Source organism: Lichenostomus cassidix, chromosome 2 (assembly GCF_008360975.1).
Source record: "Lichenostomus cassidix isolate B80296 chromosome 2, HeHo_3.0, whole genome shotgun sequence".
NCBI lineage: Eukaryota > Metazoa > Chordata > Aves > Passeriformes > Meliphagidae > Lichenostomus > Lichenostomus cassidix.
In genome coordinates, this window is record NC_139482.1 from 41,193,474 (window position 1) to 41,208,040 (window position 14,567).

At 37.6% G+C, this 14,567-nt stretch overlaps 1 protein-coding gene across 2 annotated transcripts in view; it reads right to left on the bottom strand.

Moving 5' to 3' along the window:
- OSBPL10 (oxysterol binding protein like 10) overlaps positions 1–14,567 on the bottom strand; it is a 114,166-nt gene that overhangs the window by 81,966 nt on the left and 17,633 nt on the right. For both annotated transcript variants that reach the window (XM_085051174.1, XM_085051175.1), the window contains exon 2: positions 617–798. In XM_085051174.1, coding sequence (XP_084907300.1) covers positions 617–798 — 182 coding nt within the window. The remainder of the gene's footprint in view (positions 1–616; positions 799–14,567) is intronic.

The window sequence follows — 14,567 nt, forward strand, 5'->3', positions numbered from 1 at the left end:
TACCTTATAATCAGAACATTTTTCTTCTTTTTTTTTTGCCTTGTTTTTTTTTCCTTTTTTGTAAATATTCCAAAGTAACTCCTATATACCCTATATAATCTGTCTCATACTTGGGAACAAGGGAAGGGAATATTTTATGTTACAGGTGCATTCAATTACTCCAATACTGATAAGAACATCATATCTCAGCAGCCTCCACTGGCATTTTCCCCTTCTCTGACCCATCATCAGATTCATTACTGCACATTATCTGCAGGATGGTGGCAGGGGAGAACAATACTAGAAAATAAATGTTATGCTGTGGACAGCAATGAAAGCAGCTTTTTTTCCCTTTGGAAGTAAATAAGATATAGCATTCAATCAAAATGCCACAGTAACAGATTACAGAAACCAGCTTGAGGCACCTGCCAGCTCTGAAAGTCTACACGTTGTAAAGTCACACACACTTAACCCCAGATTACTCTTCCACTGTGTTTTAAAATACAGTATGTAATAATACAGCTGTATAGCCACTACTGCTGACAGCACAGGGAAGTAAAAGAGAAATGAGACATAAGAGATGTGGAAGTTGGAATGGGAGAGAACAATTTAGCTGGCACTGTGAGCAGCACTGTACCTCTTAATTTGTACATCTCTCCATTAGCAGAGTAGACCACCAACATGTGTGGCACTTCATCACTGGGCGATATGATAGCTCCAGCTAAAGACAAGGCTCCTCGTGGCTTCGGGCTCTGGTTTTTAGTTTGTTCATTCATGAAATACTGCAGAATGCCTGTCTCGAAGTCCAGCACAAAGTACCTGTGGAAAGAAATTACAAGCATATTGTACTTCTAAACAAGTTTTTCACACATTTATCCAAAAAAGGGCAGAGATTGATCTTAAATCAAGATCATAAATATACAAATGAGGTTAAAGTAATATTTGTAATTACAATTTTATACGGTACTGTTATTCTGATCATGAGGCTTGGTTTTTCAGGGGTAGGTGATCTATTCTTTTATTCATAACACAAGCCATTTCACAAAAAACCAACAGCTAGGACTGAAAGATCATACAAAAAAAACCAAAAACAAACTAACTGGGCTGCCCACGTGCACCTAAATGAAAGTGAAGGTATTTCAAAGTTGGTGTGTCAGCCTCAAGAGTATAAAACATTTCTTTTTTTCCACAAATAAACCTATCTTGCACAACAGCACAGATCTTAAATTCCATTTCCTCTGGAAATCTTCTACACTATTACACAGAATAATTATTTAACACTAACCCTTGACCAAAAGAGGGAATAGACAGCAACCTCCTGGCTCACATGAAGGTCAGTCTGCTACGACCCTCAACAGAGCAGAGTGAAAACCACACAAATGCAGATTAGCCCCTTAGCTTCTTCTAAAACACCACCCCTAACAATCTGGTTAATCGCACCCACATGGGCATTTGTAATACATACTATTTGTGACTGTTCCTCTAAGATAAGATTATCATAGATCATATGAATTTGTGTACAATATTTCAGAAACTGTGATTATTCAGACTTCTGCAGCTTTGTATATCCCAAATTTGCTCAGGTTATCACTTTGTTTTGAAAGCAGCATTTTGTCTCAGCTCTCTCATCATACCCCCATACGCAGAGCATCTCTAACTCTTCCCATGACAGAGTATTTCCAAGATTGTCTTCACAGCCTGAAGTTATTGGTGGTGATCTGCTCCTCTCTTTATTCAAGCTAAATAAGCCTGGACATGATGCAAGCAGTTATTGCCTAAGATTTACAGAGTTTCAGACGTTTTGCTTTGGACCCCTTCCTTTGCTGCAGCTACCCTTAACTCTCTACTGCCACTGCCTTAGCATCAGAGCAGAGATCAAATTCTCTTTAAATTGTTACACATTAACAACCCTGCTCCAAAGAATTTTAAACTAGTGCATCACTACACCCCTCACTTCCGCCCTGACTCCATCACCCTCAAGCACTCCTGCATCCTTTCCCACAAGAAACAAATGGAGAGCCTCCCTATTGTAATCATGTAGCACATGTCTTCACCTTCCCTCTATAGGTTATCTTCACCACAAAAAAGGACTACAGGAACGGTAATCTGAATGCCAACCGTATTTTCAACAGCAGAGTTAAAAATAAAGATGCCCTAAAAGGAAATTGCCAAAATTTCAGATTACATTACTGACTTGTCTTGTACCTGTTGATAACCTTCCTGTTGCATTTGACTTTTAAAATATTTTACGATACTACTCTCCCACTTAAAAAGCATTTTTTCACTTCAGGTTGCTTAGTAGGAGAAAACAATGCACTTAACTGCAGGGGAAAACAGAATCGGAAAATATTTTTAAAGAAGTCAGACTTGCACATTTACAGTAAATTTTAATTTTGCTCAGTCTTACTTTTTCTTGCCCATTTTGGAAATATCTATTACACACTCAGGAGAAAAAGCAGAGCACCAAACAGAAGCGACTGAAAAAAAAAGAAAATTATACAGTAGCTTGACCCTAGAACTAATGCTTCTCCTCATCATGTCTCAGGCAAACAAGTCTAGACTTTACATGCAGTGATGTCCATTCTGAGCCTGGACCATCCTCATTATAATTTCATTGTCCTTTTATTGTTCAGGTACAAATAATTTATTTCAGTCTTTGTTATTAGGCCATTTCTTAACCGATTACTACCTTGGAAATTATCATTGTAGTTACTAAAGTACAGCTCTGCAAGTAACAAAAGAATAACAGAGGGGGAAAAAAGGAAAGAAAAAGAGAGGCAAGAAAGAGTCTCTCCTTCTCCTATAAAGACCAAAGGATTTGAGGAAAAAATTTCCTCTGAGTCTATTAGAACAGAATCTATTAAGTTACATAAACACTACGAGCACTTCAGCTCAGAAACTTTTACATGCTAGACTAGCAAAGCACTCCCAGAATGACTGTAAGCGCCACAAAAATGGGCTTTGCACTGGCTTAAAGCTACCCCAGGGAAGGAAACCAGCCATTCGAGTAGAGAGTATACCTTTACCAGCATAATGACATCAGACAGCAGCAACTTCTGCAAATTCCCAAACGCAGAGACAGCATCCTTCCACATCCTTGTTATCACAGCTACAGCAGTACTGTTAACTGGACCTTCTAGCCAACCACAACCTATCTTGTGTTGTTTCAGAAAAACAGAACATAATCACTAGCCTTGTATCTTGGGTTTTGTGTGATGATGTCTTAGAAGCCTGCAAAAAGCAGTAGAAATCAAGCAGTAATCTTAAGAAAGGAAAAGGTACGCAGTTCTCACAAGCCCTCACATCACCCTTGTCAAGCAAGTATCCTGCCTTCTTTCTTGTCCCAAAAGAATCAGGAACTTTTCACAAGTGTCCTGGTCATGACACTGTTCACATCACATGGAATCAAGCATTTCATTTTCAAGGGTTATGGCTTGATGTGCAACTCCCCTCTTCACCTTTTACACAGCAGTATCACAGAAAAAGAGAGACAAGAATAAACTGCACAGACAACTACAGCCTCACAAAAGGAGCAGGGAGATAACACACTTTGAAAACCGCTAAAAGGATAGAAAAAGCCAGGAGAAGGAATAAGGAATTAAATGTCAAATCAAGCAGCACAGGGCTTCATACAAAGGAGGTGGAGGAGGGAGGAACACAAAGAGATAGGAAAAACAGAAACAGCTTTCAAAAACATTTTCTTGCATCACAGACCAAATGATGACCCAGTTCAGACCATGACAAAAACATAGAAGAAATGGAGACCAGAGTCTTTCATTAACTGAGGATGGAAAAGCATTACACAGACAAAGCAGAACAGAAGGATATGTGTCCCATTTTAGAAGCGCTGTGCAACTGAATCAAAAGGACAGGGATCTCTTTTAACTTCTAAAAGCCATTTGTTCTGCCTACCAGGGAAACAACAGCACTGACCTCTCTACAACTGATTCATCTTGCTGCCTTATCCTGTATTTCTCTACTGGCGTTGCTCTCATCATTTATCCATGATGCCATATTTCTGTAATTAAATTACAGGCAACAGTGATGAAAACTACCATACTCTTTAGAGAACAGGCAGGCAGGAGGTAGCAGAACCAAGTTATGTTGTACTTATACAAAAAAATAGTGCTATAGAGAAATTGTGAAATAACTGTTACTGAAAGACACTTCCCAAAGATAGCTAAATTCTTCCGTTATTCCAAAACTGGAGAAAGATTTTTTTTTTAAATAAAAGTCTTTAAAAGATTTCATCTAGAGGTAAGCTAGTAAATCACCACTTTAGCATATTTTAAGCAGTTTTAACTGCTTAAGCACCCTTCAAAGTAGACATGTAAAATTACAGGCAACGAAAAGAAGGCTACTTCACAAAAGAAAAGCCAATGGCTTTCTCAATTTAAAGTGAGAACTCGTTCAGAGACTAGAGGCTTCTTGATCTTCTAGTCCAGCTTCCCCCAGGCTCCTGAGATCCACCAGGATACTCCCCCTCTGCCATTCCAACCAAGTGCAGAGCCATTACCAACTGACATGAAATACAAGAAAAACAATCACCACACCTGGCAAACTTGAAGTCTGATGCTACAAGAATTGTTACTTTTTAAGTCACTCAGGAGTTTTGTCAATATGGCCTGATGACACTTTATTTCGCTTTAACTTCCCATATTTCAAAACCAGTGTCACCTCTGCACAAATCCTAAATCTTATAAATTCTACAACTGTCTTAACAAAACACTCGTGTTTCACTACACCTTTCACCCATTCATTCATTCATTCACTCATTGTCATTTAAACTTTTTTAAAATGTCAAGCAGAACAAGAATGACATGCTAGGAAGTATAACTATGTTGCCTTCTGGATTCTTAGAAGGGAAGGGTCAAACACTGTACTAATAAACTATTTCAACTGGATTTGCTTTCAGTAATATGAGCATTTATTATAGTAATAAATATAACATGCTCATATAATTATATAGTATTATAATAATTTATTATTAGTTCCCTATTCAAGAAGACTTTAAGAAAAAGCAATGACTATGCTTTAAAGAGTAATAAAATGCTAGTAGTACAGCAGGAGATGAAAGTGGTCTGCAATTACAGCCTGTCAACAAAGAACAGCAGCTAAACAGGTCTTCCATGAGTATAATTGACATTTCAACAGTATACCGGATTGGAGGCAATAAAGAATTTTTTTTAATTTTAAAAAACACACGTAAGTATCAGAAGCACATGATACAAACATTTCCCACGTAATTTACTCACCTCACTGGATTTAAGAACACTAATTTTCCCATTTCTAGTCAAATTATTCATTTCCATATTCTCCAGTGGAAATGAATCCTTTGGTAAGTAAATAATAATAAATAAATCACATTTCTAGGAATTTCATCATTCAATTACACATCATAACATGATGCACTGCTCTTTGAAGCTGTCACTCGGATGCAAACCTGTAACGCACCCAGAAGTATGCTCGCAGCAGAAAAAACACCTCTCAACACATTCCTCCTTTTCTTCCCTTACTCTTAACACATTCCAGAAACCAACCATCTGAACCCATGTTTTCACTACTCTGTAATCCCAAGAAGTTTTCAATGTAGGATTGCTAAATCATTCCATTGTGTAATGCATTCCTAGCAATTTGAATCTTCCTCACACCCTTCTTTCCCAGTTAAGTCAGTTTTCTGGACCAGATTTTGTACAACTTCCAGTTTGAATCCATAATGTGATAGGAGATTTTTTTTATACAGACATTTGCAGTCAGTTGGACAACTACAGTCTCGGTCAAATCTTCAATTTCTGAGTCAATCTTCTAAAACAACCTCACCTCTTTTGGAAAGCAGCATTGTATTAATTATGTCCTTGGGTTCAAAAAGTAGCCAACACTCGAGTTCATGCTTCATAGCTGGACTCTGTCTAGTCCCAGACTTCATGTTTGAAAACAGTATGGATGCACAAATACTGAAAACTAGCACAGACAAATCTCTTTGACTAAAGGCAAAAATCTTGCACTTTTCCATAATTTCCAAACAATAAAATTGTTTTCATTGTATGATGACCTAACACAGCAAGTACTTTTGGATGGAGAGGGATGCTGGGTTGTTTCTACAGCAGGCTAGCCTTGTTTCACATATTTGAAGATTTTTTTTCCTGATGAATAGAGGAACTTTTCTTTCTAAAACACCACTTTAGCTCTTCCACAGACATCTTTTCTCCTAAGCCAATCTCACAATACACACTTTATTATATACTTTTTATTTTGCTTTAGCCATAAAAATGCAAATCGTTTAAATAAAATACATTTATTTGAAACAGAACGGTATTCAACCAGATTTAAAACCCTGATAGGAAGCATCACTTTCCCTACCACATTGGAAAAGTAACAATTCATGTATTCTCCCTTCTCAGACTGCTGAATTCTTCATTCCAGACAATGTGACAAATACTGTGCTCTATTCCATGCTTCAGCATCAAATTAACTCAAGAACAGAAGCAGCTCACAACAAAAGCATTTCACTACCTTCTTCTTCAACCATTGTTCTCATCATTTCTGAGTTTCCAGACACGTGTTCCTTCTGCTCCATTCCAATTTCCTCCAGTCACTGCCAGCACCTATTTTTCACCTTCTAAAGGAAGGCTTTCAAAAATAAGGAATCAAACTATTCTATACTTTTCGTTCTTTCTTTTAAAACTAGTTTTAAAAAAGGGCAAGAATTGTAGGATAGAAAGTAAATTATTCTGTCAAAGAAAAGCAAAATTTATGGCTCCAGTAACTGAATGAGTTGTCACATAGAAATATTTCATTTTTAGAGAACTGTATCTTATTAGGACATCCTGGGTACCACATTTATACAACTGCTTCTTTTTTTTTCCCCTTTTACCTTGATCCATAAAATTAATGGAATTATTCAAGCCAATTAAGATAAAGCATGGCACGCACACATTCAACAGTCAAGGACTTTATTATTAAAAATTATCTCTAAAGTTGTCATTTAAAGACTGATGATCAGGAGAACATGCTCACATTTCAGTAACTCTACCATCTTTTCTGCATGGATGTTCCTCAATTTATCATTTTTTAACATAAGAAAGCGTAAGGACCAGAGTATTCATTAAAAGCTTTACTGACTTTGAGCATCTCTGTATGAAAATTGGATTTTTAGAACAGTAATTTTTCTGCATTATTGGAATCCAGTCAAGATGAAGTATAATTTGCTGGATGCTTTTAGAGGTGTTCCGCATCCAAAATGCAGTTAAGAAACAGAGGAAGTATTATCCACATCTAAGAGATTAACAGCTTATTTTTGCTGATCATGCCCTTCATGACATTAACATCCACAGAATTCTCATACAATTAAATATTAAGAGAAATCTCCTTTCCTGTTTTGTCAAGTCCCAAAAAGCCTTATTTATGAACCAAAACGTCACTTCTTTCTCAGTACCTGGAAACAACTGGTACTGACCAGCTCATCAGGTCATCAGCTTCTGCTTACAATGCCAATTACTTTCAACTGTCTGAACTGCTCTGTAGTCAGGAGCAGATATGTTGCCCAGATTTTAAGGAAAAAGAATACAGTAAGAATAAACATTAAAAATTGCTTAGGGGTTGCTTTTTAGGAAGCAGGGAGGAAGAACAGGCCTAAAAATAATGCATCCATTTCTACCCACCACGCTTTGAGCTTATAGAGAATTGCAGAAAAGTAATTCATCATACTAATCTATGCTTCAGTACAACATGGCCATGCTGAGGGGTAGCAACTGCAATTTAGGGACAAACATAAACAAAAGGCACACGGTTGAGTTTGATACCATTAACAGTACCTACTGCTCACAGTCCATCACACTGGCTGGCTACCCAATGCTAATTCCTGTCATTTAACAGTCCCTCCTTTTCCTTGCTCTAATTTCACTACTAGTTAACAATTAAGCAGACCCAAAGTTTTGTACTGTGGGTCAAGAGAAAAGGGACATAACTGGAGGGATAAAAGGGCTGCTGAATTTTAATTCTGGAAATACCAGCTCGATTCAGGTCAAAGATTAAAAACAGCTTCCAGGCAGGAAAATATTCTTGCCTTTGAAAGAAAAACCATGAAGACTGAAAAGAAAACAAGAACCAAGTACTTACATGTCACTTCTAATGATCTGCATGTAATGAAAGGATGTTAACCTTTAGAAAGACACAATTCTATGCAATTCCAAAACAAGATCAAGGAAACACACACAAGACAACAAGTTAGACATACACACCAACTTCATTCCCTATCTGAGCGGAAGGCAGTGCTCTGCATGACGCAAGGCTTAGTAACTAAATTGGTTCTTACTGAAGCCAAGTCCACAGGAGTCATTTGCAATCATCTGGACACCAAAAGGAAGGAAGCTGTCTGGTTCATCTTCTCCCAGTCTCACCTTTCCAGTTTATCCAGGAGCAAGGTTCCTTTCTCCTTTCAGAAAGTAAAATTACAGAAACCTACTTTGCAGCCTGTGTGGCCAACTGCTTCTCTGCTCCAAGTCTTTGTGCAGTATTGCTCTGTCCCAGTCAGCAATAAAAATTCCACCAATAAACAAGGCAGCTATCAGAAATCAAGCACTTCACTTTCTTTTATTATCCCAAAATCTAGCTAAATTGGGCTTTACATTCAGATGTTTCGATTTCACCTAGTCAACCTTTAAGAGGGTGAAAAGAAGTAGAATGCATATAGTTAGTCATGGAATACTATAGTTGCAAAGTACCTTAAGAATATCCAGAGAAAAAACTGTTAGAACTTATTACTAAACTTGGTGAGAATCAGTAAGTAGAATCAGTAAGTAAATGAGAAAAAACAATTTGCTTTCATTATCATTACAAATCATCTACCAAAAAAATTCAAAAGCAAAAATACACAAAAAACCCCCACCAAACCTTAAAAGGGGTGGGGAGGAGACACACACACACTAAAAATTGGAAAAAATCTGAGTTTTTTCTCCAAAATAAAGAAATATATATATATATGTAATGAGACAATCAATTATTCTTAGCTTGTGAAAGAAGCTTTTACACGCTAATATTTGTGAATCCCTCTACTCCCATTAGCAAAACTGCTGCTGAGCAAATAGCTGCATCACCACACAGCTTTAAATGTCTCCCAAAATTACACCAGCCTTGCCAGGGATCTTACTGCCTGATCTTTTCTGTAATGCAAAACCCCACCAAAATTGCAAGCAATACAGAAATATTCAACCTTCCAAAAAAACACGTCACTTTTTGCTTGACACTTTTCTGTAATACGTTTCAAAAGATCTGATGGGTTTGGCAGGCACACTTCACATCAAAAATTGCCTGGTGCCTAGCATCAACTCACTTTTCACAAAGTACTTATAAAAAATAGAGAATTAAATAAACAGCTTAGAAACTGGCCTAACATACCAAAAAATACAGCTCTCCAACAAACTAAATATCAAATTCAGACAGCCTGAAAAGCTGAACCAAAGTCTCTATCATGTACATTAAATACACTTAAAAAATATAAGCATCCCACAGACCTATTTGAAGGAAAGTAATCAAAAAGAAGGCAGCACTGAAGGCAGCCACTGTGAAGGCAGCTGCTCAGAGCACTAATGAGTCCAACAGTGACTGACACTATTATGTTTTATTCTTTCAACAGTCTCTCCTTTAAGAAGGGACATGCACACACACACACACACACACACACAGAGCACACTTCCAAGATGGTAATATATGAAGACAAATCAATAATGAAGTGAGATTTGACCAAGGGCAGTATTTTATGGAGATTTCTGTCTGCTACTTGTCACATCCTGCAGGAAACTTCAAGGATTGAATGGAGAAGATGTGACCTTTTCTTGGTCTTTCTGCTACTTGCTATTACAACATCCACAAATGAATCAAATACATCCATTTGACAGCCTGTTTTTTATGAAACATAATGAGAGACTCGCAGCAAATTCAGTCACCTAATATAACGCCCCACAACACACAGTCACAGAGAGCCTGGAATTGCTGGTTTTGTATCAGCATTACCATGCAACAGAGCTTAAAGAAAACCACATCCCACTGAATTTGTGAGTCAGCCAGGTCTAAATCACAGTTTTATCTCAAAATACTATCATCTATAATCCAAATTCTCTACAGTTTGCAGCTACTAAATTTTACCAATCCCAAACATAAACACACCCCAAAAAGGCTGCTGAACAAAAAACTTACATTCACTTCAAATATCCCCAGAACCCTCTCCTTCACCATCAGCAAACAGAGCTTGCCCTCTGAACTACATTACTAGAATGTCATAAAATGTATGAAGGAAGCAGTAAATCCTCATGTAGTCACACAACCTGTATCTAATACACACTATCTTCCACTGGCCACGTCCTAAGCTTTATTATCTCTTCCCTCTTATGGTGTATCAGCGATGAACTGAGCCCTTATTTGTAGAGTTGGTTTACGTTTCCCTGACTTGTATCACCCAACTCATCCCCCTTCTTCTCCAACAACTTGCATTCCTCACTGGTAAGAATTAACCCAGCACTACTGTTATTGAATATTATGTCCCATCTAGGAGAAGCACCTACAGATATTTCTAGATTTGTGGAGCCCTCTTTTGCTGCCAGGAATTACAGACTGTATACAGAAAAGCATTCAGCTATGAGAAAACCAATATGACCGTGAGTTTTTATGCCAGACCTGGTGTTAGTTAGGATTTTACCTGGAGATAAAATACTTTCAGGGACTGAAATATTAATGAAACAAACAACAAAGGCACAGGGAATGATCCTGGTCAACAGCACAAACACTGAAGCTGAGGAAACCAGCACTGGATGACAAACCAAGAGATGGCCTAACACCTCCAGGCATGAATATCAGGCAAACTATTCAGGTAATCAAACCACAAAACAGACAGCAAAGAGAATGCAAATACAAGCAGCTCAAATTACAAGACTACTATAGCTTCAATTAGAGTAGCTGTAGACAAGTTCAACTACTTTCAAGTACTGCTTTTTGCTCAATTTAACAATGAAAGTGCAGAAATCAGGAGTATCACGCAAGTCATATCTTAAGCCAATTACAGAGACAAAAGGAGTCTTATGTCAGCCCAAACTATTTGGCCTGTACTTCTCCATGTTAAAAGCCAACGAAATTATCCATGTAGGTAAACCCTAATGGTTCCTCACAGGTGAATAGGGTCCCATATTCAACAGTAACCACCTGTAGTGGTAAGTCAGGAATCTTCAGGGAGTTAAATGCACATAAATACAAAGGAGTAAATGTCAATGCAAGCAAAATGGCCATTGGAGTTCTTTCAGATTAATTTATACTGCTTACTGGAAATCAAAGTTGCTTTAAGACACACTGTAAAAACCTCGAAGTCACAGGAAAGACATGCAACTCTATCATAAACTCTATTCTAACAACTGCACTGTTTTGTATACAGTAATTATTGAGCTAAATAGCTAAATCACTGAACTATCTTCATTATTACTTCTCTCTTCCCTCATTTTTTATTTTTGAATGTGAACCATAAAAGGTTTGATAGGATTCATAAACCCTCTTAATAAAATAATGTCACCAACCTGAAAGTTTTCAACAGAAAGATGCTGCTGAAAATTAATTAGAACTTTCACATGTCATGGTTTATTGAGACAGAACATCAGTTTTACTACAACCACTCTGCTGCCAACAAGCAAGAGACAATTTACAGAGGAAATGGAATGGAGGGATGAAGGAGCAGACAAGCGGAGCAGTTTGGCAACATGACGTGCCAAAAGGTTTTTATTAAATCTACCTAAAACTAAATAAACAGAAATCTGAAGAATCATTTGACACTGCAGTCTAAAAAAGCACTTTCACAGCTAGACTTCCTACCACCATCCAGAACAAAAGACTCTCCTGCACTGGATTATATGTACATTAGGCTAATTATTAGAGTAGTGAAAAATGAGGGGTTTTGCTACTTCTCACCAATTTCAGAGATATTTAATTCTGTTCAAGTTACTGATATGATGTTCTAAAGAACATGACACTCCCCTGGGAACTAAAACCCCTTCAAAAATTATATTTAATCTCATTTACATTTCATGTAATCTCCGTGAAGACTTAGGAAATCAGCACAGACATCCTCTTATCATTGCTTGCATTCTGCGTGAATAAATCCATTCCAAAACTACTTTACTGAAGAAAATACATGAAGTAGCTTTGGTATTTTCAATACATATAATTCCTTTATGAGCAGTTAATTAAAATGAAGGGGGGAAGGTTTAAACATTAAGGTATGAGTCCAACTTTTATCTCCAAACTCCAATCACTTGAGTTAGGCAGAAACATGTTTATACCACAGTCCACAGCTACGGTGCAAAAAGAAACAGCAACTGTTTCCCCAAAATCTCAATACAGTGTTACATCACATAATTGGCCACAGTGGAAAAAGCTTAGAAAGCACAAGTGAAATCAGTTGTAGTTTCTCTCTCCTTCCTCAAGGAATAATTTGCTGACTTGCTCTTTAAAAACCTAACTCAGCTGAACTAGCCTTCCCCTATTTGATGTCATGCAGAGCTACTGCTCTGCCACCTTCCCTTCTCTGTCGTCATCACTACTCCATAGCAGCACAGGGCAACACATGCCAGTACAGCCAATACTGTAATGAGAGCTAGAGACAGCTAAAGAATAACTCACCAGGTCAGTCTTTGGGTAGAAGGGGAACTTTGCAGAGTCATCCACACAGCAGGAAAAAATCCAATTCCTCTGCAAATACAAGCATCATATGGAAAGCACTGGATTTTCAGTACTTTCAGCTGTAGGTCTGTGTGGATAACCCTGACCTCAGGCTATAATTTGGTACAGGCTGACTAAGAAGCAACAGGTCTCATGCCCTGTGGTGAACCTGTGAGCTGGAAAGCTCCTGGCTCAGGTACAAGGGAGGGAAGGTGCCTCAGGAAAAATATTGCAAGAGGTGGCTTCAAAACCCAAAAATGCAAGATAACCAAAGTATATAACAAGGTAACAGCTAAAATGAAGACACCCATCTGATTTACACTATTGTGAAGCAGCCAACTACTTCACTGCATAAATATTACCATCAGAATGGATCCAACTGGAGCTCTCCCTGAACTGCATGCCAGATGACTCTCCTCTCAAGTAGGGATGCCTCTCAAGATTTGAAATTCCTTACCTGACACCAAGAGATCCTTCCTTACACAAAGCAGAGAGATCCCTTACCTGTGACAGATTCTTGGAAACAGACTGATAGCATGCTGAATTAACTCTATTGAAACATTGTTAATCCACAAAGCTGCTTTATATTGTTATAAACACTGTATGGATAATTCCATTATAGATAAACTTTTGTCCAAATCTGAGACTAAGACTGGATCCAGCTCCACATATTCTCCATATGGAGTTAAGAAAGCAAGAGGGTCCCCTCTAAACCTCATGACTTAACATGAAAGTCCTCCTTTGCATCTCTGGTCTACATGTGAATCATTCTAACTCGATTCTAATTCAACCTTCCTGTGTATCTGTCTTCCATTCGGTAATTAACAAGGTGAACTATGCCATCAAGCTTATTGAACCTTGTCAGAACAACGCTAAACCTTTTTTAATTCCATCAAATTGATTTAACTCTGTAAATTTATTATTTTGCCTCAGTAAAACATATTGCTGCTTCTTTCTTTTGAATGAGATGCATATTCTACCCATCCACAAGGCCACATGCATTTGTGATACATAGCAGTCCTGACTTGACAGCTTATCCAACAGAGAAACTTACTTACTGCCCCATTACCAACTTTCAACTACCCCCAAATCCTGCAAGTAAGCTTCTATGCAATTATGTGGAACTACTTTCTCCCAGGATGAAAACACAGCCTGTCCTACAATAACAACTACTTTACTAATAAGAATCTTAGACAGATAGTCAAAAACCCGATAGTAAGAACAATTTGCACCACTCAGCACCAACAGTCTTGCGAAGTTAGTTTCTACTGTGCTTACATTCTAAGATTACAAAACTCCTTTCTTCAGGAACCTCCTACATTACATTACATTACATTACTTTCAGTCAAATCTCCTGTTCTATCTTACTGAATTACTGAGAAGAGTCACACTGGCTGATTTACTGGCAGGTAGCTACTTTCAAATAAGAACTGACACCATTCTTAATACAAAAGTGATTGGTCTGCTCTACAGAAGACAAACTCACTCATAACTTTTTTAAAGCTTAACAGTTTCTGCTGTCATTCCTACAGTTACAATCACACTAGTATTAAAAACAATTTGGGAATTGCTAATCTAATCCACCCTTCCACACAAATAAAAATAACTCCTTTGCCATAACTGAAACTATGAACTTTTGAGCTATGAATGGCTTTTGAGCTATGACCTTTTGAGCTATGAGCCAACAGCTTCAAAAGGAAAAGTTTAAATTCCTCCCTTTTGCAATTACTAGTATATGGGTATTAAAGAAATTAGGCCAATTATGACAACATTATAGCAAAATCAATTTCTTTTAAACATGCTGATAATGTCTCTGCTTGTCAACAGCATAAAGAAGAATGACCTGCCTGGAAAAGATAAAGCTATGGAACTATGAACTATCTTAATGAGAC